General features: G+C 42.8%; 1 protein-coding gene across 1 annotated transcript in view; it reads right to left on the bottom strand.

Moving 5' to 3' along the window:
• The window catches only part of LOC306981967 (cholecystokinin receptor-like), a gene marked incomplete at its 5' end in the record, with an annotated part of 28,388 nt that extends 3,203 nt beyond the window's left edge, over positions 1–25,185 (bottom strand). The window contains 5 exon segments of the mRNA XM_079581708.1: positions 3,022–3,149; positions 8,966–9,227; positions 24,395–24,587; positions 24,590–24,646; positions 25,165–25,185. Of these exon segments, the coding sequence (XP_079437834.1) occupies positions 3,022–3,149; positions 8,966–9,227; positions 24,395–24,587; positions 24,590–24,646; positions 25,165–25,185 (661 nt within the window).
• Positions 25,186–25,499: the final 314 nt, after the last annotated feature.

The raw sequence follows: 25,499 nt of genomic DNA, 5'->3' as shown, positions 1-25,499 counted from the left end.
CCAGCAGCCTGGCTCCACATCATGGAGACGGGACCCGGGCCGTCGACCACTGCTCCTTATGGACCGAAGGATGGGTTAAATGCAGAGGACAAATTTCCCTATGGGGACAATAAAGTATTCAAACAAACAAAACAAAACAAAAAACTATATATATATGTTCATTATCTCTACATATTAGTGGAAAGTGGCGAGCTAGCCAGGAGTCCAAAATCTTCTGACTACCTCGATGTAACCCGGGGTGGTTTTACCGGCTCCTGACATCTCTAGTTTACCCAAGTAAAGAAGAAAAGAATTACTATACATGCTGAACAGTGTGACTTTAAAGCGCTTTTAGTTCCTGGACCGTGAGTTAGAGGAAGATGAAAGAGCATATTCCGAAGTCAGTCCCGTCGCTATATTAAATCAGATCAAAAATAAACTACCCTTGAGCTTTTCTATTATTTAACATTCAAACAAATAAAAGAGACGAGCCCGAGGTAAGAGCCTGTCCCAGTTTATTGCCTCCAACTGCTCCACACCTGCTGCAACTTAAGCATTCTGTTTTCATCGTGGCGATATCAAGTGAAGAATAGGAGCGGAGGAACAGTTGGCGTAACGCATCAGTTAGTCCGAATAATCTCCTGATTTTGATTGTTCTTTGCTTCACACAGTCTGTCTTATGTTTTGATTAATTGACAAACTCTCTGCAAAGACGACCGTGTTCATCTTCAGTGAACTATCGGCTTTTTCATTGCTTTTTAAGAAGCTGCATGTCGAGGCCTCTTATTGTGGACTGTCGCTGTTTGATAAATACATAAATAAGGCTCAGAGAAGCAGATTTGTAGCTCTATTAATTATGGATTTACTGATCAGGCTGTTAATTCATCTTCAGCAAACTTGATCAGCAAATAACGGCTTTAGATGTTTACTTTTGTTAACAAACTGGCACACGCTGTTTTCTCTATGTAGTCTAGTAATGTATCGGGTGGGCAGTGTCTGCGTAGGTTTCCTCCGGTTTCCTCTACCACTAAAAACATGTACAATAGGTGTGTGAGTGAGTGGTTGGTGGTGGTCGGAGGGGCACAGACTGGTAGCCTCGCTTCCGTCAGTCTATCCCAGGGCAAGTGTGGCTACATTAGGAGTTTACCACGGAGTATGGAGTGATGAATAATGACTAAAGTGTGACGCTTTGAGAAACTTGGTAATACAGGTTTGTAAAGTGCAATACAAGTGAAAGCTGTTAATTCTGAGTTACTTTTCCAGGGGAGTAATTTGTGAACTTAAATAGCAGGGATGCCAGAGTTACTTAAGATACCCTTTATTGATCTCACAATGGATACATTTATTTAGTAACGCGCTATTCTAATCTGACCACTGTTTCAGTCATGAGTAACACGTTGCTAAATACAAACCAGTAATCAGATTGTGACAAAGTGGGTTTGTCCCATTATGTATTTTGGTTATTTTTGCTTCGTTTGTTTCGTTTGCAATATACACCAGCTAACAATAACCCCTGATTCATTTTATTAAGTTAATTACTTCACGTTGTCCATTTAAAACATTGTTTATTCATTTACTCGGTAGACATTTACCTGTACCACCTGGTGAGAAAGGAAGGGGCGTGGTCTTTGTCGGCCATTTTCAAATCTTAGGCTGGACCATGTGGCAGGGGGAAACTGGTTTAAACCTTTGCTTTGAGTTTCCTTTGTGTATGATTTTTGGTTTGTAGTTTGTCTTCATTTGATTAAACACTTATCGTTTTGGATGAAACACTACTTCATTTTATGTTTCGGTTTATTTCGGTTTGGTCATTTACAAATGATTCAAAACATTCAAAACATAGTCAAGCAATGAACACAACAAATGACCAGGCGCAGGCAGAAGCTAAAGCTTATTGTGCCTGAACTTCACTTTTAAATCATAAATACAGCACGTTAATGGTAATAACCATCCGCATTGTCCGCTCCAGAAGCATATTTAATAAATTTTCATTCTGCCAAATATTTTCCATTATTCTTCTCTTGTAAATATTTTTGAACTGAAAAAGAGACAAAGCTTGTTTTAATTCATTGCAGCAGCTATTCCATAATTTAACTCCTTTGCTTGATAAACAGTGTTTTCTTAATGTAGAATGTACTTGCGGTTGATTAAATGTTCCTCTGAGATTATAGTTACTTTCTCGCTGGGTAAACAATATTTGCAAGCATTTAGGGATTTTATTTTGTTTAACTTGGTAAATGAACTTTGCCGTGTACAAATCGACTAAGTCATAGAACTTCAGGATTTTTGATTGGATAAACAGTGCATGACTTGGTGAATTGTAAGGTGCATAATTAATTAATTTGATGATGTTTTTTGTAATAGGAGTATGTAAAATGTTAAAAGCTTGTCTGCTGAACTTGCATGTGGAACTTACCCATTGAGCTAATGGTCCTTTCCTATTAGGGGAGGTATAAAAGCTGACTCTTGCAGTCACTAAGGTGCCCATTTTGTATGTGACATGTGGGTCACTGAGAAGTTTGAGAAATAAATGTCTGGTAAGAGCTATATTTGTCGAGTCTGCCTGCCCATTTTGACCCCTTGTGGCCAGCTTCCTCGCACAGATTAAAGTTACTTTTCCACTTCACTGTGAGCTTCTATTTTCCTTCGAATAAAGATATTTCTTTCTCTGGGAGTGACTGAGCGAATGCAACAAGTTTTAAGTATGAGGACGACTCACGACACAAACGCAAACAACAATGAAGGAGAGAGATGGAAATGCATCACTAATGAGTTTGTGTCAGCTTTGGTCATGTTGCTGTTAAATCATAAATCAGTAATCAGATTACTTTTCTCTGGCAAAACTGTTAATCATTTACCATTAAAAGTAACGCTGTCCAACACTGATTGGATTTAAATTGCAATTATTTAGGTAAGGTCTTTCAAAACCTGCTAAGAGCCTTTCATGGCAATCGTTGCAGTAGTAGTAGTCGCAGTAGTCGCATTAGTCGTAGTAGTCGTAGTAGTCGCAGTCGTAGTTGTAGTAGTCGTAGTCGTACTCACCAGAGACCTCTTGGGTCTGGCTCAGCTCGAACTTGATCCCCTTGTAGAGCTCTCTGGAGATGAGTCCGTAGGCGACCATCATCACCACCCCGGGGACGAAGAACAGCAAGAACAGCAGGATCATGTACCTGCAACACAAGGCATCATGGGTAATGGAGTTTATTCTGATGTTTATGTCAGTATCTACTCCAAAACTTTCAAACTGACATCTCTACTTTGGAACACCTTCCCTGTTCACCTGCAGGGTCTCGTCTCATGCAGTCACTTTCTGCTTGGTGCCAATTTGCGGCGTGATGGAAGAAGGACGGCCCCGCGATGAGAGGGCGAGATCTGGAGGTAATGAAGGAGGCCGCGCTGCAGGAACAACTTGAAAAGACCAAGGCTTAGGTGCACTCCTGACTTCTGACAAACCCCCAAAACCTCATTATGGGTCTGAGAAAGAGAAACTTCACTGCAGTGCAGGAGTCGGGGAAAGAGAATTGGAGGAAAGAGTAAAAGAACGTTGACGCACAGAGACTAAAACATGACCAAATATATATAAGTAGTATTAAAGCTAATTCAATAAGTCCATTCTATATCTTATATTGCCTTAAACTGGTATTGCTTTAGGTCTGGGGCACATTAGAGAACTTTGAGCTGATCTAGAGCCTGATTTTCCTGTCTCTGAGGTCGGGAAGGCTACGAGTTTCTCTTAGGTCGGGAAGGCTACGAGTTTCTCTTTGTCGATCACGTGCCTCTTTACGGGTCTTAACAAATCTTTACTAATGGGTAAAGTGTGTGGTCTCATCGTGTCTTTGCTTTTATCAGAATCATTTAGTTTCTGGCTTCATTCGAGCATGAGATTATTCATTGTGGGAAAATGTCTTATATGTCTTAATGTCCTCATGTCTGTGCACTCCGGGGCCCCCTGGGAGGCCTCAGAGGCACTGCAGGGGGTGCAAAGCTTGTCTACAAAACAAGCACATTATTGGGAAAAAAAAAGTTGTCTGCAAAAATGTACTACTACCAGTTTTTAGCCTACAGCCATAGCTAGATGTTGCTTTTTTGTAAATTATTACTATTGGGGCCCCAAGAGAACTTCAGATTGATATGGGGCCCGCGATGTCCCGGACTTTGGGAAAGGCTGCCCTAGATGCCACAGATTAAGAAAAAGTAACCTGATCACAGATACCGGATTAGTCCTATAAAAAGCAACTTGGTTACTTTACTGATTACTTGATTTTAAAAGTAACTAAGTTTGATTAGAAGTTACTTTATTAGTTACATTAACCTCTTAACTCCCGCCTGAACCGAGAGCATTTCCTCCAGTTTAGCTTTACCCAAATCCTGTAGGCCAGTGTAGCGCCTCATTTGAAAGCTAAGATCTACAAACTCATCTAAATGGATGTTTTTCCTCACGTCATCAGATTTTTTTTCCATCTTTTTTCGGGGGGGTCTTCAACTCATTTTGTAGCTTTGTCTTTTTTTTTTTTATCAATTTTTTTTTATTTTTTTTATTTTTTTTGTCACATTTGTCATTTTTTTAATCATTTTTTGTCACATTTTTAATCACTTTTTTTGTCATCTTTTGTCACATTTTTGGTCTTTTTTTTAAATCAATTTTTTGTCATTTTTTGTCACATTTTTTTGTCATTTTTTGTCACATTTTTGTCATTTCTTCCTCACTTTTTTGTCAAAGTTTTCTCACTTTTTTGTCACATCGTCATCATTATTTTCATCTCAGTTCTGTCGCTATTTTCACACCTTTTTCGAGAAGCTTTTGGACTGGGGTAAAGCCAAACTGGAGAAAATGTGCTCGGTTCAGGTGGGAGTTAAGGGGGTTAATCAAATGCGTTATATTATTCGTAACTGAAAAAAGTAGTCAGATTAGAGTAACTCATAACAAGCCTTATTGTCACTCCTATTTAAGTCCTGATTTAGTCCAGGTTTAGTTCTGGTATTGCCTTGTTTCAGACCTAATTGATTTCGCACAAAGACCATGCAGGTACGTATCAACTCGTCTCAGCTCAGGGAAGAACATATCTCAGTATGGAAAAACGGTGGCCTGTTCCTTTAACAAATGACTTGAGTTCAGAAGCCTAATAGAGGTGGGCACAAAGGTGGGTAAGTCCTAGTTTCCTTGTTCCTCAGTCCATTCCTTCCCTCACAATGTTGAAAGCCCAGTATTTTCTTCTACATTTGCTGTTTGTGTCACGTAAGACCTTTCCCCAAGTTCCTGGAGAAACACGTACGGCTTTACGTTTCCGTGTGACCTTATAGTGTTGACATATTGACAGTTTACACACAGGGCTGAGCTCATATGGAGCGTGCACTGAACAGGATCCAGCTTCACGTGAGGACCGGGACAGACATATATTTTTAAAGTCTGAAAACACTTACATTTCAGGGGGATGTTTGGCGTTAAAAGCTCAAAGAAATGAGGCAACAAATGAGATATTAACGACTCCTTGAGCACAAAAGAGCAATATTCCAAGACTGGGAGATTTGTTTTGTCTGTAGGTGCTGATTTAAGCGGAGATGTTTCCCCAGACTGCATTAAAAACATGCATTAAAGAAAACAGCCTTTGAAGCATTATTAATGTGGGAACTTGTGCTCAGTGAAGTGAAAAATGAGCAGAAAACTGTCCAAAAACGTCAAAGCTTTGCCTGTAAAGTTTCCCCTTTTAATAGATGGAAGAAAGGCATTATGGGTATTCACAGACCAAGCCGTTTTTAATTTGTTTGGTGGTTAACTCTTCACGTCATGCATGAAAGCTGAAATTAGGGCTCGGTGTTTGGTCGAGTTGAGTCAGCCGTGTAATTTAAAAAGCCATTAGGCCCGGGCTCATTTAGGGAAGAGACAGGTTAGCAAGTGGCTAATGGACAACAGGGCAGGAGCCAGGCTGGGGTTAAGGAGAAAAAAACCTTCTTGCTGTGAGGAAGACCTGACCGCCAAAAAGTGACGAAAATGAGATGAAAATGAGGATGAAAACGTGACAAAAAGCCACAAAAAAGTGTCAATAACACAGGAACAAAGCGAGGAAAAAGATACAGGCTGTAAGAAGCTTTTAGATTCACGTAAAGCCGAACCGGAGAAAATGTGCTCGGTTAAGGCGTGCGTTAAAGGGGCCGGATGCAAGTTGGCCATTTTATACTCACTACTGCCACCTCAGGTCATATGTGTAGCTGCACCTTCTATATTAAGCTCGTGCATGACAGCACTTCAGACCCGAATTAACACCTTTTTGAGTGACAGTGCAGGATTTAAGAGGCAGTTGTGGTGAACAGGTCTGAGCTCATTCTACACATTAGGACATGGCTGGAACATGTAGGAGGAGGAACTCTCTATAGTCCCTTTAAGTAAGGATTAAACAACTCGGAGCCATACGTTAGACAGTTTTAATGCACGACGCGGAGTCAGCGGAGAACATTAAAACCGTCTAATGCACGGCTCTGAGTTGTTTTAATCCACTTATACCACAGTCACACAAACCGAAATCCGCGCAGTAATCTTCACTTTACTGTGCAGAAATTACTCCTGGTATTATTACCCCTTACAATATAGTTCCCCCTTTTATCCGCTTAGAAAATCCACATTGTTTAATTGTGTGTAATTATACTTTGTAGTGGAACACTTCACGTAACCATATTTAAATAGGGAAAACGTGGAAGAGCTTGGTAGCTTCTATCTTGACCTGTTTTGGAGCTATAGTGGAGAGAGGGAGAGGCTAAATGCTAATGCCGTCTGCGCTGTGTTTACGTGACTGAAGGCACGGGTGAAGATCAGACAGGTCCTAAAGAACTCGTCAAAGCTCAGGTAAGAACATATCTCAGTATGTAAAAACGGTGGCCTATTCCTTTCTGTTACTGAAGCAAAGCCCGGTCTGTTTGTCTGACGCCGGAACAGTAAGTAACACGATGTCATCCCCTTGTCGGTTCAGAGGAAACTCTCTCGCCTCCGGGTTCACACAAAGCCCATGTTCACAGTTTGTGTCATTCCCCGAAACAGAAGCGAGGAGCTGCTGCTGCCGCTGACGGCGTGGCTTCCGTCCAACGCGTCGTCAGAAAAGTCCATACGGCGCCGTCCACCAACTGTGAGGAAACCCGAAAAACATGATGTGTCTGACTTTGACTGACGCGCAGATGGCCCGGCGCGTCCCGGTTAAAAACAGGAAGCGGCCTGGTCCTCGTCCTCGCATACATTACCATCAGCTCTTTGATCAGTTTCTCCTGTTCTGTTGCTTCTGAGCTCCGTGTCTGTTTGAAAAAGCACAGCTGCGTCCGAACAGCTTTCACCCGCGGCTCGACGTGGCTCCCAATGCATCATGGGTCGCCGATAGCGCTTTGACACAAGTGGGACATCAGGGGAATCATTAGAATTTCAATCGTTACGTCCATTTCCCTCTGAAACAAGGAGCGACAAGGCCATAAAGCGGCCAAAGGCAAAGCCCCGCACGCTCCAGGTGTTGAGCAGGAAACAGGAGCATCTGTGTTGCCAGGTTTTATACACAATAACAACCCCAAACAAAATGTCTCTCATTTCGCAATTTCCACTCAAACATTGTGCTACAATTTTAGTCAAAGTCTGATTTTTGCTGATTCAAATTGGACTAAACCAGACTTGTTCACCACAACTGCCTCTAAAATCCTGCACTGTCACTAAAAACGGGCTTAATATAGAAGGTGCAGTTACACGTATGACCTGAGGTGGCAGTAGTGAGTATAAAATGGCTAACTTGTGTCTAGCCCCTTTAAATTAAAAGGATTAACTGAACTAATTAAAATCCTTGTTAATGTATTAAGCTGAAGTCTTTGCACTAGCAATTCCAAAAGCTTCTCGACCAGAGCTTACAGCCTCATTTGAAAGCTAAGACTTATCTATCTAAGACTCTTTTGAGGCTGCGTTTGCGTCTAGTTTTTGTTGCTGTTTTGATCCTTTTTCGAACTGGAGAAAATATCTGTGTGTGTGAGAGTGTGTGTTCTTGTTATTACGACATTGTGAGGACCAGCTTGAGTTTTTGACCAGCAGAGTGAGGACATTTTGGGTTCTTCTTTGAAGGACTGTTTGAGGGTCAAGTTGTGGTTTTAGGTTTGGGGTTAGAATTGGGTTAAGATTAGGTTTGGGATTAAGGTTAGGTTTAGGATTAATATTAGGTTTGGGGATAAGGTAAGGGTTTAGGGTTCAGGGTTCAGGGTTAGGGTCTGGGTAATACATTATGTCTATGAGTGTCCTCACTAAGATAGAAGTACAAGATTGTGTGTGTGTGTGTGTGTGTGCGTGCATGTGTGTGAGAGTGTGTGTTCTTGTTATTACGACATTGTGAGGACCAGTTTGAGTTTTTGACCAGCAGAGTGAGGACATTTTTGGAAAGTGAGGACATTTTGGGTGGCCCTCACTCCTTTGAAGGACTGTTTGAGGGTCAAGATGTGGTTTTAGGGTTAGGGTTAGAATTGGATTAAGGTTAGGGTTAGGTTTAGGATGAGGGTTCGGGTTAGGGGCTTAGGGTCTGGGTAATACATTATGTCTATGAGTGTCCTCACTAAGATAGAAGTACAAGATTGTGTGTGTGCGCGTGTATATGTGTGAGGGGGCAGTTAAGAGGTTAAGTATTTTATTAAAAAAGAAGCTTAGTTTAGCTTTAGGTTGAAATGAAGCCTCTGTTGTACATCTTGCACTCAGGAACAGTGATACAGAACTTTGTTGTGGACACTTTTAGACACATGCCTGTTTTCTATTTGCATAATAGAAACTTCATCATAATTTCTTACTTTAGTGCAATATCAGATTGACCCCTAAGTATCGTGATACGTATTGGATCGTGACAAAAGTGTGTTGTCCCAGCCCTAGTAAATACGTTTGAATACAATCAAGTAACACTTGAGTAGCACTGAATTTTCATCACAAAACTAAAACTAAATGAAAATGTGTCAAATCACAAACCGTACAGGTGACCCCATCACTCACCAGGCCTGCTCCGCCGTCCTGCTGGGCCAGCCGAGGCGGCACATGTGGCCGGTGGCGCCCGAGGGTTTGCTGAAGCCCTTGAGCACGCTGAAGACGGGGTAGGGCACCATGAGCAGGAGGGACAGGACCCAGGTGAAGGCGATGACCCGGGCGGCGTGGGAGCGCGTCTGCCAGGAGCGGGACTTCAGCGGGTTACAGATGGCGCTGTAACGCTCGATCGCTATGGCGACCAGGCTGAAGGTGGAGATGCTCACGGAGATGCCTGGGACGACAGAAACAGAAGCCTTTTACAAACACGAGTGAGTCTGGAGATAAATGAGGACGACAGTTCACCATCAGCCCTTTTCCACCGAACTGGGACTAAGACAGTGAGGTCGGTCTAAAACTAAAACTAGAGGTGCAGGTAGGACCAAACCAGTCTTTAAAGAAATCCAATGAGAAATGTCAACGGCTGGATATGAAAGGAGCATAAACCAACCGATTAATAAAACATACAAAGTATATATAGTTCTATAAAACTAGAGGATAGCAGTGAGATTACTATCCATTTTATATGTCCCAGCTGACTTCCCAATGCGTTGCTATGGGAAAAACCGTGTCACAGTTTGGTGTAAAAATAAAGAAAGAAATGGCCCAAAATGCAGACTGCAACGGAACTGATTAATATGTGCCAAAATCCAAAGTAAAGTAAAGCAGGAGCAACTGAAAACCCAACTCACAAACACGGACATGAAGACAAGGAACTGACCAAGAACAAGGGAAACACAGGGGTAGAAATACATGAGGAAACGGGGCACAGGTGAGACACATCAGGGCGGGGCAGGCGATGACGAGAGGGACGTCAAACAGAAAATCAGAGCAAAAAGACATGTCAAAATAAAACACCAAGGACATAAACACAAGAAAACAGACCAAAACAGGGCAACAGAAAGCAGACCATGACAAAACCAAGTCAGGCTGGCCCTGGGTATAGGCGACCCAGGGAGCCGCCTAGGGCACCATCTGCTGGAGGAGGCGCTGAATTGCGCTTTCATTTTTGAACCCCACATCCCGCCCTCTACAACATCGCTGACTTTCAAACATAACTTTGGAACAGAAAGTGATCGAGACTTGTGGTCTTTTGTTTTGGAAACTAGAGATTTCAAGCTCCTCCCTGGTCCCTCTGCGCCTCCAGGGTGCCGTAACATTGTGGTGAAAATTTGTGAATTTACTTCAGAAGTTCCTCCTCCAATATAACAAAACATTATACATATGTTGTGCGAACGTTTCATGAAGCACATGTTCAGATTTTTGTTTAAATGAATAGATAATAATAATATATCACAGTGATAATTATAGTAAGATGAAACAAAACTAGTTTTTCCATATCTTGTGTCCAAAAGGATTTGGAAAAAAAAACAAAAAACAACAACTATAAAACTATAGAATGTTATTTGGGTAAAGAACATTCAGAAAAAGGCTTTGTGCATGTGCGCTGGAGAAACACACAGGAATATAAATGGATGTTCGATCTTGCCTTTGGTGCTAAATTGGCCAAAGCCCCTGAGCCCGGCACCAAACCAGCCCGGCACAGGCTCCTCAATGGAAATGACCTGTTTGAGAAACTTGACATCGGCAGATTGTCAAACCCCCAGTATCGGTATCAGAAGCAAAAAAGCTGGATTGGTGCATCTCTAGTAAAAATACTAACAAAGAGCGTTTCCACAGCGCTGCACAGACAGTCATTTATATTACTTTGTCTTCGTTAAGCCCTGGTTTAGTTTGATGTACTTCCAGCTTAGACCCCAAATAAACTGACGGTTTCCTCTTGGTCTCGTCTTAATCAAGCCCTGAACAAATTGGCTTTCTTCTCTGTCATACTTTGTTTCTCTCTCCATTTTTTTAGACTCCATTCACCAATTAAATTCCAAGAAAAGAAAAAACCTCCCCACCATTGTTCGTCTCGTGTGCTGTAATGCACTTGAACAGGAAAGATCAACAAAACTTCTTCATGGGATTGATTGAAATCTGCACCCCCTCCCAGCGGAGCCGGGGCAGTAAACAAAGCCCCGTGTTCCCGCGAGCCGCCCTGGCAGTTACAGGAGTGAATGCAAAAGCAGACAAGGGCAGGCTCCATAGGTTTCGCCGCGGCAGAAATCCCTGCAGACCCGTCGGATTAGCATTTATGAATATGGAAGAGGAGCAGACGGAGGCGCAGGGGGAGCCGGAGGATAAAGTCTGGTCAGTGCTCAAGGAAACGGAGCTAGTTTTGTCGCTGAATAAATAAATGAGTGTGAAGATGTGTGAGCGCAACAGGCCCGAGCCCAAAGCAGGAGAGGAAACTGTGGAAATCTTTACAAAGGTTTAAACCAGCCAGGAGGTTTCAGGGGCGATAGATGGAGTTGTGAAGTTTGTGGAGTCTTCTCGTGTGGATGCTCAGGGGTTTCCCAGTTCACCATCTGCTGCTCTCTCAGATACACCGACCAAAACTGACCGAGTCGCCGACATCGCCACGGTAACGCTAAGTGCTAATGACGCACGCGGCGACGCTTCATGGATGTTATACAGAAAACCTGTGTCCGAATGTCCACACTTACTCCATATAGTGGTCACGCCATTGTGTAGGGGTGTCCGAATGCACCCCTAACGAAGCATGTTCCTAAAACGGGCATAAGGGCGGGATCTTCACTGTAGACTCCGCCCTTGCGTGACGTGTAGCTCGCGCTGCTCCAATGCTAACAGTCCGACTCTCATTAAGTACGAGATTTCTAAAATTCTTCTTACGAAAACCAGCCTGGTGTCATAAATTGTGACTAACGTTATCTCAGGAGGAATATCTAGTGTTGAAAAAATTGAAACCAGGCGTTAAAGTTGTTTTTAAGGTGTCTAAACTCCAATGCTTTTCAATGGGGGCCTAGCGGCGATATGGAGGTACTACAGCAATGGCGGCCCCCAGTGTCGTTGTCAAAAAGCAGGGCAGCCAGCAGCCTTTGGTCTACACGTAGCCATATCAATCGTATCATTGTATCAGATGACAGGGCTGACTGAAAACTTTCAAGCTAAACTATTAAGAACACGGTCTAAAGCTTGACGGAAGATGGCGTCGCGTCTGTCTGCTGTCATGTTGGATCTGTAAACAAACTTTTATCTTTTTTAAAAAATCCATAAACAAAGTACAAGCTTCCGTATGTCGAATATAGCTCGTCATCGTCTTGCCGTCCCTCCTCGTTCTGTGACTGGTCCAAAATCCACGTGAAGATTTCGGCCATGGCCTCCAGGTGGGACTCCCAGGCTACTACATAAGTACAACATACACTTGTTTAAAGTGGGAGAAGTGGGAACAGCTGATAATACTGTAAAATCATCAGATATGCAGCAGAAAAAAGTTGGTTTGGCCTTTAATGAGAGCAGATGTGTTTGCTTACTTTTTTGCGTGATGACTTTACAAGCATGAGACCCATGTTTGCTCATTTACATGCACGGTCCCACCGAATAAACAAACAAAAGATAGTGGAATCTTCCATCCACAGACTTAACGTCCACGACCCCATCACCCCGACCCCCCGACCTCTCTCCCCGCTCTCGTATTAATCCTGGATGTCATGTCAGGTTTCCTCGCGCCCGCAGACTTTGACAAACATGTTTCTCTCCTCGGATTGATTCACCGTAATGACTTCCCCTCATGAATAATCCGGCGGCGGCGCGGCGGCGACAGGCCCGCGCTCCGGCCGCCGCTACGAGATTAGTTTACGACAGAGCGGCGTTTTCATTATGAAGATAAACGGCTCCAAAGTTGCTTCTTAATAACGTTGTTTAGTGTTGGCACAGTGCAGAACAATTACGGGGCAAAACCATGATCTTTCTGCAGATTCCCCGGCTTTAAGTCTCACTTTACCAACGCTTTTACACAAGTCCAACGGAAACTGAGCGTGAGGTTCACCTGGAGGAACTTTGTGGACTTTATCGGAGTGTGGGCTGGCACAGATTGGAGGAAAACCTACATCACTGAGAAGTTCTCCTTCCACCGTAGTTACTCAAGTCCAAAATACCATCGCAATGCAAAACATGCTGGACAAACACAGACGTCCTCGATGCTAATGTTAGCCTCGACGTAAAACATGTTGGACAAACACAGAGACGTCCTCGATGCTAATGCTAGCTTCGATGTAAAACATGTTGGACAAACACAGAGACGTCCTCGATGCTAATGTTAGCCTCAATGTAAAACATGTTGGACAAACACAAACATAGAGACGTCCTTGATGCTAATGTTAGCCTCGACGTAAAACATGTTGGACAAACACAGAGACGTCCTCGATGCTAATGTTAGCCTCGACGTAAAACATGTTGGACAAACACAGAGACGTCCTCGATGCTAATGTTAGCCTCGATGTAAAACATGTTGGACAAACACAGAGACGTCCTTGATGCTAATGTTAGCCTCGATGTAAAACATGTTGGACAAACATAGAGACGTCTACGATGCTAATGTTAGCCTCGATGTAAAACATGTTGGACAAACATAGAGACGTCCTCGATGCTAATGTTAACCTCGATGTAAAACATTTTGGACAAACACAGAGACGTCCTCGATGCTAATGTTAGCCTCGATGTAAAACATGTTGGACAAACACAGAGACGTCCTCGATGCTAATGTTAGCCTCGATGTAAAACATGTTGGACAAACACAAACATAGAGACGTCCTTGATGCTAATGTTAGCCTCGACGTAAAACATGTTGGACAAGAACAGAGACGTCTTCGATGCTAATGTTAGCCTTGATGTAAAACATGTTGGACAAACACAGAGACGTCCTCGATGCTAATGTTAGCCTCGATGTAAAACATGTTGGACAAACACAGAGACGTCCTCGATGCTAATGTTAGCCTCGATGTAAAACATGTTGGACAAACACAGAGACGTCCTCGATGCTAATGTTAGCCTCGATGTAAAACATGTTGGACAAGAACAGAGACGTCCTCGATGCTAATGTTAGCCTCGATGTAAAACATGTTGGACAAACACAGAGACGTCCTCGATGCTAATGTTAGCCTCGACGTAAAACATGTTGGACAAGAACAGAGACGTCTTCGATGCTAATGTTAGCCTCGATGTAAAACATGTTGGACAAACACAGAGACGTCTTCGATGCTAATGTTAGCCTTGATGTAAAACATGTTGGACAAACACAGAGACGTCCTCGATGCTAATGTTAGCCTCGACGTAAAACATGTTGGACAAGAACAGAGACGTCTTCGATGCTAATGTTAGCCTCGATGTAAAACATGTTGGACAAACACAGAGACGTCCTCGATGCTAATGTTAGCCTCGATGTAAAACATGTTGGACAAACACAGAGACGTCCTCGATGCTAATGTTAGCCTCGATGTAAAACATGTTGGACAAACAGAGACGTCCTCGATGCTAATGTTAGCCTCGATGTAAAACATGTTGGACAAACACAGAGACGTCCTCGATGCTAATGTTAGCCTCGATGTAAAACATGTTGGACAAGAACAGAGACGTCCTCGATGCTAATGTTAGCCTCGATGCAAAACATGCTGGACAAACACAGAGACGTCCTCGATGCTAATGTTAGCCTCGATGTAAAACATGTTGGACAAACACAGAGACGTCTTCGATGCTAATGTTAGCCTCGATGTAAAACATGTTGGACAAACATAGAGACGTCCTCGATGCTAACATTAGCCTCGATGTAAAACATGTTGGACAAACACAGAGACGTCCTCGATGCTAATGTTAGCGTTAGCCTCAAACAAGCGCTCCAGCCACGCCCACTCTGAGCCACAATAACCCTAACCCTTGTCAGGATAAGAAATGGCACTTTGATTTCTGTTCACAGCAATTGTTAAACACTTAAAGGCACTGTTTTATGGCCCTTTTGCTTTATTTATTTTTTACTTTCATATAAATGTGGAATTATTATTACTGTTTAATGAGGGGCTTCGAAGAAATCACCCCTAATCCGAGACAGAGGTTTTTGTAAAGAAGAGGAAAAGCGTGTATTCTGGCTTGAATATGCTATCTTTGCACGTACAGCTGACTCGGCTCTAAACTTACTGCAGAGAGCAACACACTGTGCCACCAAATCAGTATTTCTTTACATAACTGCCGCCTAATTATAAAGTTGATGTTTCTGTAAGCCGTACCAAGCCGGGGCCAGACCGTATTGTAAAACTGCAAATCTCCTCCGAGTCCGAGTCCACTTATCGCGGCCCTGGTTCTTTGAAGCACTCGCAGACTCCCGGGTTCCTGACCGCGGGAGGGGGGGATTAGCGCGGCCCGGAATAGCAGCGGCAGAAGCGTTAGCATTTGGTTCGGCTAATGAAGTGAACCGAGGCATCTCCCGAGACTCCGGCGAGTCGTCGGCCCAAACGCTTTGATCAGAGAAGTCTGTCTGAGGGAGAGACAGAGGCTTCACAGGAATATTCCGACGAGGAGGAGACCGCAATAACGCTGGGAGAGGAGAAACACTCCTTTAATGAAAACACAGAAGTTACTCATGCTTTTTTTAGTTAATGGAGGTTTGGGCATGTGCATTTTTCATTGTTTATCTGCAGATATTGTGCCGTGGTTGGATGAATATTGCTTTTTTCAGACATTTGCCTGAGAGTTGAACCGGAATTCAGGGTTCTGCTCCATCTGCGAGAGCGAGATCATATATTACTGAAAAACAAAGCCATTTCTCAACAATGGATCACTTTCTGTACATCCTCCAAAACCCATGAAATCTGCCTGGCTTTGTAATGGCTTCTCCTGCAGACGACCAGTGAGACAGTAACAGATTACTGTAATCGGATTACTTTTTCAGTAACGCATAATCTAACGCATTACTATTCCCAAACATAGAAATAAGATTAAAGCTACTTTTCCAAATCACTGCATCTCAGTGAGTGACTTAAAGGTTAAAACAGGCTTCCAGACCACGGATTCCTGCAGCTAATCAGAGTCTAGTATCCTCCTGCATGGACCAATGAGACGAGCTTTTCCTGTGAACCAGCCTGGCAGGCCCAATCAGGAGGGAGGGGGAGGAGCTTGATTGTTTACTTTTGAGAATTCTGTTCCTACTCTCCTCATTTTTCAAACTAAGAAGCGCTTTCTGGTCCAAGAGAGGAAGAGTTTACTTTTACATTTCACCCTATCTCTCCTCACTTTGAAACTTACAGATTATCACTTTAAAGCCGTAATAAGTAGCGTGTTTACCTTAATAAATCCTCTCCGTAGTCCCTGTGGGGTAATACAAGTGTTTATGGGATGATTGGAGAGTCTTTCATCTCCCCCTGGTGTCTCTGGCCAGAAAACCATGTTTGCAACTTGACGGCCACCGGTCCGGAGTCACCAATACACACTAATGGAATCACAAAGAAGAAGCTACACATGCTAACGGGCAAAGCTAACTGCGGGCTAACGTCACTTTAAACAGTATTTACAGCCAAGTTTGAGTGAAAAAAATATTTCCATTGTGTAATTGGATGTACAATATCCCTCTGTCCCTTCGTCTTTCCTGTCAGCGTAGTATTTACTCTCCAAGACAATTAATAATTTAAAAAATCATAACTTGCTACGACACCTGCAGTTGCACTTATGGCCTCTAGGGGCAAGAGTTACTTAGTACTGCTTTAAAGGTGCATTATGGAACTTTTATGTGGAAAAAAAGTTTACATTTGTGCATATTTGACCTTGTGGCAAAAACTGGCAAAACTGGCCTAATATTCGATCACTGGAGAAGAAGACGGATTGTATTCGTCTACTACGCTCCAGGAGGTGGTGATTGTCTGCTGTGAGGCGGGGGGAGGTGCGCAGGAGGAAGAGGAAGGAGGAGGAGCTGACCAGTGCAGGACACCACGCTCTGAAACAGGGACAAACCCAGGAGGTGGCGCGCTCAGTCACAGCGGCTCAGGACTAACTCAATTGTACAATTATACAATGACAAATAAAGCAAGTTTGACGATGTACTATGGATTTTTGCAACCAAAGTGAAACTGCAACTTCATCCAATCACAGAAGGTCTAATTATTTATACAAATGGGTGAAGAACCAAACAAACACAATAACCAGCTTCACTCGGGTCTTGATAAAATGGGCTCTAATTGCATCTTTTGTCGCTGCATTTCCTCCCCACGTTCCTACATTTTGCTCGACTTTGATAAACTTCTCCCCTCCCAAAGTAAAAGAACAGCGGCCTCCTCCTCCTCCTCCTCCTCCTCCTCCTCCTCCTCCTCCTCCTCCTCGGCCGCTTTGTAGTGGAATTGAGAGACAGCCAGCCCACGGGCCGCGGCGGAGAGCGGGGAGCGCCGTGTCGAGAGGAGCGCGGAACAAAGCGGAACGTCAAAACAGAAGCGCTGCATTATTGAAGCGTTCAGCAACAAAGCCACGGAGGAGACCGGGCCCAAAAACCATGGCAACCAGCGGGAGGATCACGCCAGGGTAGGAATAGCTCGTGTCAGATGTTCTGGAGATAAAGTTTTCGGATTGAGAGGGTCTGGACGTGTGTGCAGGAAAGGCTGTGAGTGAATATACGGGGAGGAGATGAAGGAGATGAAGGCCTTAGTAGGAATAGAAAACTTGTGTGTGGCTTAGTTGTGAGTCTTGCCCAGATACCTCCTCGTTTGTCCTTTTTTTTTGTTTCCTGTAGCACCTCTTGTGACGCCTCCACTGTGCTGCAGGTGTGGGGGGCTCTTGGTGCCTCTTCAGTGTTTCAGAGGAAGAAAGTTGTAGGTGTTAAATGTCTCATAAGCTAGAACAGGGGTGCCCAAAGTGGGGCCCGCAGTCCAAATTTGGCCCGCCGAAACAATTCTGTTGGCCCGCCAGAGAGTGACCTAGTTTTGCGCTGCGTGTGGTTAATACTAACCCTCTTCCATTCATTCTCAGTGGTAAATATGGATGCAGTACACTTTTTGACCACCAGTGTCAAATTGGGGGCGCTGTTTCACTCCTTTCGCAAAGTTAAAGGGGGGGTATTATGCAAAATGGACTTTTTCAAGCTTTACGTCATGTTATTATGTCATTCCCTCATTAAAAACATGCCTGAAGTGTTGCCTTGGCACATTCACGTATTTTGGAGTAATCTGTAAAAACTCTGATGGCGGCCATTTTAGGGATAGGTTTGCCTGAGTCCTCCTAGGAACGCCCCCACCTCCTGGAGACGCCTCCGAGCTTTCGTCACCAGCCGAGTAACCAACCACTGCTCCTCAGCAGAACCCCCTCCCCACTGATGCCACAGACAGCGTGTGGAGGGGGCGTGTCGGAAAGGCTCAGAGGTTCTTAAAGAGACAGAGGCCTATTTCAAGACATTCACTACAGCCATTTTGAAAGAGCAATTTTATACAAGGCAGTTATTCTAATTTACTGCATTTACAGACCAACAGAAGGTTTCGTCATCATTGTAGTGTGACGTAGACTGGTGCTGTGTGATTGAAAAAAGCAGAATACCCCCTCTTTAAGGAAACACTGTTGTGATGTCTTGGTATTTATCAATCACAGAGCGTTGTAGCATCAACTTTCACAGTTTTCCAACTTTTATTGCAAAGGTTGTTGACATCAGCAACAGTATATGTTAAAAATTGACTTATAAAAGTTGATGCTGAACTGACATCAAAATAATCTCATGTGGCATTTTTTTTGAGTGAACTAATGAGGTAAAGTCACTGTAGGTGCTGTAATTGTTGCACTAAATTGCAACAATTGTTGATTTTGTTCTACTAAAATTAGGCTTTTATTTTAATATAGCATGTTATTTGCATAGATAGAATCAAATGCGAAAAAATAAAAAGTAACTTCATAATTTGCAGTTATATGTGTTTTTCGTGCTTGACATCGATTCGCCGTGTTTGGCCCGCGACTCACAGGCACTTTTTCATTTTGGCCCTCGGAGACAAAAAGTTTGGGTACTTCATGGCAATTACAGACTCTATGACTCAATGTGGAGCACAGAAACTACAAAAAGAAAAAAAGCCACTGAACCAAGAGAGGCAGTTTGACTTATTCCTCACCGTGACAGGATTCTTTGTTCTAAATTGTATTGCAGTACGACACAGTATGTGAGTTTTATAGGTTCCATTTTAATAGCCTAACAGCATTCTGTCAGAGTCCTGGAGCTGAACGCGGCCGCATTGAAACAAAAAGTGCCAGCTGCTAATGGCCTGAGGTGTAGTCTAATAAAAAAATGATAGATACAAAAAAAGGTAGCAAAAATTCAAAGTGAGAGGGTCCTGGCTCCTGGACTAGTATAGATGACTAATGACTGAGCAATGCACTATCACGACATCTCGATACACATGAAACTTTAAGTGTATATTAGACACATTTTGTCCTAAAACATAGTTAACACAATTATAAACAAGATTTTGCCAAAGATTGGACCCAGCTTTCGTTTTAGTTGGGCCATTTGTGTGATGTTTATAGTTTCACTTCCTTATTGGACATTGACAGGAAGTGACATACGTAGATAGTACTCAAGACAGAGTGAAATAGTGCTCAAGACAGAGCGAAACACTGCAAAAAGTATTTAACTAGATCAGTATAAACATCTCAATTTGAGCATAATAATCCAAAATTTTAGTTGTTTTGACTAGTTAAGAAGTTCTTGGGCATTTGTCCTAGATTATTTCACTTGTTCTGTTGTTGTTCTGATGTTTCCGACTCGTTTCGATACATTTCGTCCTTATTTCAGGTAATTTTCTTTGCCAATGGGGTAAGAAAATTGGTCTTATCTCATTGGCAATTTTACTTTCTTATTTCAAGTGAGATTTACCCTAGAACTGGTCTGAAATGTCCTCAAACAAGCAAAGTAAACTTGGTCCGATCAGGAAAAGTGTCTAAATGAGTGAAAACCGCTCAAAACAAGATACACTTCCTCAATTCAAGTCATTTAAGCCAATGCTTGATATTTACTTTTTGTAGTGAATAGTGCTCAAGACAGAGCGAAATAGTTCTCAAGACAGAGCGAATCTAAACAAGACTTAAAAATACATATAACTGAAAGTATTTTATCTACACTCTTGCCAATTACTGTAATTGATTAATTCCATGTTGATGTTTTTATTGATTGTATTTGTTTTCTTATATTTATGCAACTGTGAAGCACTTTGCATTGCCTTGTGTATGAATTGTGCTCTACAAATAAACTTGCCTTGCCTTGCCTTATATGCATGTTTATTCACAACAGATTGTTCAGTAGAAGCGGAAAAACGGCAGTCGTAGCTAGCGTTAGCATTCTCTGTTATTCATGGGCTGCTGAACCAATTTGCTCCTCTCCATGTCTTTGTATCTTTATTTAGTAGAAAACTATATTCATAATTCAGCATTTGTTAAAGTTAAAGTTTAGATTTCTCTCCAAATTGTTTTCAAACATGACCATATATGGGCGATGTCTGTATCCATCTATGTCACTTCCTGTCAACATTTCTTCATTAATTTGCTGCTTCACAGAAAAACAAAGATAATTATGATGATACCGTATATGCCCTTTAAGCTGTGTTTGATTGAAGTGTTTCCACCTCCAATGATATTAAATCTACCCTTTTAAAAACACCCATTTATTTTCATCTGATTGTGAGATATCCCATCTGTTATGGCGGCTTAAGCCCAGAGGACGTTTGAGCAGGAAAATATAAATATGACTTTAAAAAGATAAGCTTCTGCCGTGACAGGAATCGGACCATCTGAATATTCTTATCAATATTTAGTCTGTCCACGGTCTGAAGATCACCCAGGTGCTCCCGCCGGGATTTAGAAGCTTTAGAAAGAAAATGACAGTAATGGTCAAAGCTGCCAGCACAACGTTACATCAAAATGGCTGATATGAAATAAAGGCGTAAACAAACTTCCTTTAAGACATATTTTTGGCTTGACACTTTAAGATTGTGCCGAGGAGGATGTTATTAAGTGTCAAAAGTGAAGAATAGGTCTGTGTTTTGGCTTGGGCGGGCGATAAAAAAGAAAAAACGAAGCCACTTTTCAAGAAAACACTTCGAAAACAAAAAATATAGTTTAGATTCTACCACTACAATGACTACCACCACCACTGATTTTACGACTACTACTAATGCTACTTTAATACTACTATGTTTACTTGCCATTTAAGAACAATGGCTTGAACTGTGCTTGAATTAAGACAATGAATGTTGATTTTCAGTATAGGTTGAGACTTTCTTAATATGATTGCCAATATTAAAGAACAACTAGTAACTTGTTTACCTTAATATATCCTTTTCGTAGTTCTTCTGGGGGTAATACAAGTGTTAATGGGATGATTTGGGGTCTTTCATCATCCCCAATACACTCTAATGGAATCACAAAGAAGCCAACAAAGCTAACTGCAGGCTAGCGCCACTTAAACAGTATTTACAGCCAAGTCTGAGTGAAAAAAAATGTGTAATTGGATGAACAATATCCCTCTCTCCCTTTGTCTTTTCTGTCAGTGTAGTATTTACTCTCACCGACAATTAATGAGTAAAAAAACATCACATGCTACGACACCTGCAGTGGCGCTTATGGTCTCTGGGGGCAAGAGTTACTTAGTTCTGCTTTAAAATAAGAGAAAAATCATTCTTGTTTAAATCATTTCTGTGGTTTCTTTACTTTTAACATATTATATGATGTTTAGTGGCCACTGGATGTGTTCTGAACCCACAAGAAGAAGAAACTTAAATTCATTTGAGTTAACATTTAGCTCAGAGGACACTTTTAGATGCTAATTAGTATCTAAAGTAAAATCTCAAAAGGTCTGTACATTCATGAATGATTTCCAACTAGACTTTGACCTAAATGTGTGTTGACAACGGGAAAGTTCATAATTTGCGAGGCTTGGTGGCTATATAACGACTATAGGAAAAATACATTGAGCAGGCTAATGCTAACAGACTCTGAAAAGCCTCCCGGACTTGCTAACTGTCCGCATTCGTTTGCATCGAACGCCGCTTCTCCATTTTATTTCTATGTCTCAAACGACTAGCAAAGGTAGCATGGCTAACACGGAGCTAGCTGCACGTACCACCACACTTTAGCTTGGTTATCGAAGAAATTACCAGGAACATTTCATCTGTTTTCACCCAGAAAACTGCACGTACTACATCATACAGTAACTCCAAAAACCTTCTTCTAAATGTATCATTACAGCCGTTTTACTTTGCCTAATTTATCTTACCACCCTGTTTCGCTACCTCCCCTTTAGCCAGTGCTGCTAGCCAAAATGTTATTACTCCAATCAACAACGAACACATCCTCCCTCTTCCCGGCTCTTTCTAAATATGATCGAGGACGCGACACAGAGAGGAATATTAGCCCATCAATCTGGCGTAGCTCTCGGTGACTTAGCGCTTTATAATTCAAACGTACGGGGGGAGGATCGAGTGTCTCACGGCCCTATGAGCGTCCGCACTGGATCTGCGGCGAAATCAATAGCGCTGATGCTAATGGAGATGCTATCGAGCGGAGTCGGCAAAACAAGTGCTGACAAGGACGTTAGCGAGTTCCCGGATCAGCTTTAAGTCGATTACCTCATGGAGATTGTTGTTTGGGATCATGAATAAAAATGAAGGGGGAGAGAGAGAGAGAGAGAGAGAGAGAGAGAGAGAGAGAGAGACAGAGAGAGAGAGAGAGAGAGAGAGAGAGAGAGAGAGAGCGAGAGAGAGATAGAGAGAGAGAGAGAGAGAGAGAGAGAGAGAGAGAGAGAGAGAGAGAGAGAGAGAGAGAGAGAGAGAGAGAGAGCAAGAGAGGGAGAGAGAGAGAGACTTTGGTTGTGCTTTTGGAGGGAAATCAAAGTAGTATCAGAGTTGGTTGTGGTTGACAAAGTTTGGGCGGGGCATCACAACACAATCATCTGTTTGCAGAATTCAGGTTTATCACGTTACGACAGCTACAGCTCAAAAGATAAGACACCAAGTATTTGTAAAGAAGAGAGATAGGTAAGTATTAAAATTAAATTTCGAATGGGGCCATAACATCCTCTTTTAGTCTCTCTTTAGTTTCTCTTATTGTAAGTGAATGCTTGTTCCATTGGCCCTTATTTCAGTCCAAACTACTCAATAAGACAATTTGTGTTAATTTAAACACAATTTATCCAAATTAAGATGCCAAGGATCGAACCTGGAACAATCTGGTTGGCCACTAAAACATGTACAATAGGTCAGGATGAGAGTGTGTTTGAGAGTGTGAGTCAGGGACAATGGATGGAAATGAGCATAAAGCTAATATCCAGCATGGTATGTATGTATTGGGTAAGAGGGCGAGTGAGCGCTGCTGTGGGTTCAGTATCTTTGCCAGTCAGGTGCTCATCCAGGATCCGTTAGGTTTGAAGAAAAAAAGGAGGTCCGAGGCCCAACCGACTTTCAAGTAAAAATCCTTTATTGTCGAGGGACACGTGGGTCGAAACACGTTGGTGTCCCTCGACAATAAAGGATTTTTACTTGAAAGGCGGTTGGGCCTCGGACCTCCTTTTTTTCTTCATGGTTTCCATGTATGTTCATTAACACGCACGGTCCCAGCCAAATAAACAAATTAAACAACAAACAAATAAACACAGCATCACACCTACCGTTAACTTGCTTGCCTATGATTTGAGTGTAGGTGTAAGCAATTCATCTGTCAGTGGAATAAGTGTTTAGCACTTTTATTTTTAAGCGACACTGCGCAACATTTTGACTGCTGCCTACACAAAACATGCTCCTATGAGCGTCTCCACAAAGAAAATGCTATTTGTAGTGGATTAAGTGGGTAATCTAAGAATGGATTTGGATGAGGTAATGCTATACTCACTACTGCCACCTCAGGTTTTATGCATAACTGCAGTCTCTATATTAAACGTGTGCATGACGGCACTTCGGACAACTTTTTGAGTGCAGGATGTTAGAGACATGGCTGGAACATGTAAGGAGAGGAAAATACTCATTTTAACATTTTTAAACTCTGTATAGTCCCTTTAAGGTTCTTTATTTTTTGTCATTATAGAGCCGTACAACGACATTTGTCCTCTACATTTGACCCATCCTTCAACACCGCTGAGACGACCCGTAGGGAGCAGTGGGCATCGGCAGTACCGCACCGGGGGACCCATCTCCAGATGTGGAGCCAGGCTGGTGGTCAGAAACACCTGGCTGGAGGATTCACCTATTACTATCTATATGTTTTTAGTGGCAGGGGAAACCGGAGTACCCGGAAGAAACCTACGCAGACACGGAGAGAAGATGCAAACTCCATATGGGAATCGAACCCGGGACCATCAAGCTGGACGAGCTGGAGAAGTCCCAGTAAAGCTACAGTCAGTCTGAGGAGAAATGAGGCTCTCACAGCAAACAACTGATCTTTTTGTTTTGGTATTTTCCCACAGTGCTATAAAAAGCTTGTATTCTATTCTTTACATTGGGAGAAATGTTACACAGTGTGGCTTTAAGTATTTAAGTCAAGGTCAAAGGTTCAGGTTCTTCTCACCCATGAAGTAGGCGGCGATCTTGCACATGGCCGCTCCGAAGATGAAGTCCTCCATGATGTTGGGGATGAGGGTGAAGGGCATGCAGAACAGCGCCATCATCAGGTCGCTGACGGCCAGGGACAGCAGGAAGGAGTTGGTGACGGTTCGCATTCGCTTGTTCGCCGCCAGCACGATGATGATGAGCAGGTTCCCGCGAACACGCTGATGAGGAAGATCAGCGAGTACAGCAGGATACGGAACGAGTGCAACGTCTGGAAGAAGAAGAAGAAGTTCAAACGTTAGAATAAGAGTTGGTGAGATGGACTAGGAGGGAGACGGAGGATCTGTGAAGCCCTGGCTCCTGCAGCGAGGAGAATATGGATCAGGACATTATGAAATTAAGACCTTCATTAAGATGAGTCGGTGGACCTCAGTTCATGAGGATTTCAGAGTTAGACTAATGAGATAATGAGACGCAACAGGCGACTCGCAATTGATTCATGCCAAGACTTTCAATCTGAGGCTCTGCAGTGATTTCCCAGAGAGAACAGCGTTTTGAGTGGACATTTCTCGCAGAGTGTGCCTCTTCTGTGATATTTCACGGAGTTGAATCCAATAGAAGAGCTCAGAAAGGGTCCGGTGATGGATTATGGGCTAGAGGGGACGGTTCAAAGACGGCAGGAAATAGAGGAAGAAGAAACAAGACACTCTGGCTCGGCTTAAAGGTCAATTTTGTCTGATACGTCCACTTTAAATCTGATGGAACCCTCAATATCAAAGGTGTCCAGACCTTTTTCGTTGAGGGGAGCATGTCGAAGTGTCTGCAGAGTGGAGGGACGGAGATCAGTGGTCAGTGCAGCGAAACGTTAATAATGAAAGCTACAAGAAACAGTCAGTGCTAGCAATTTGAAAAAACGCTGGCTCTTGGTTCCAAAATCTGGTGCCGGTTGGGAACCAGTTAAAAGCTGGACCAAGAAACGAGCACCAGTGATGTCAGCGGCTGGGGATGTGGCTCTCTCCTCCAACAAACAATCAATATGAGTTAGTTTGTGCTTAGAACTTCCTGGAGAAGCCAAAACAGTCTCTGTGGAGGAAACTGTTGTTTTGCTTTATGCTCTTTAGCTA

This window comes from Gobius niger (genome assembly GCF_951799975.1).
Source record: "Gobius niger genome assembly, chromosome: 23".
NCBI classification, from domain to species: Eukaryota; Metazoa; Chordata; class Actinopteri; order Gobiiformes; family Gobiidae; genus Gobius; species Gobius niger.
The sequence above is the reverse complement of the archived record's forward strand: the minus strand, read 5'-3'. Positions and strand labels throughout refer to the sequence as shown.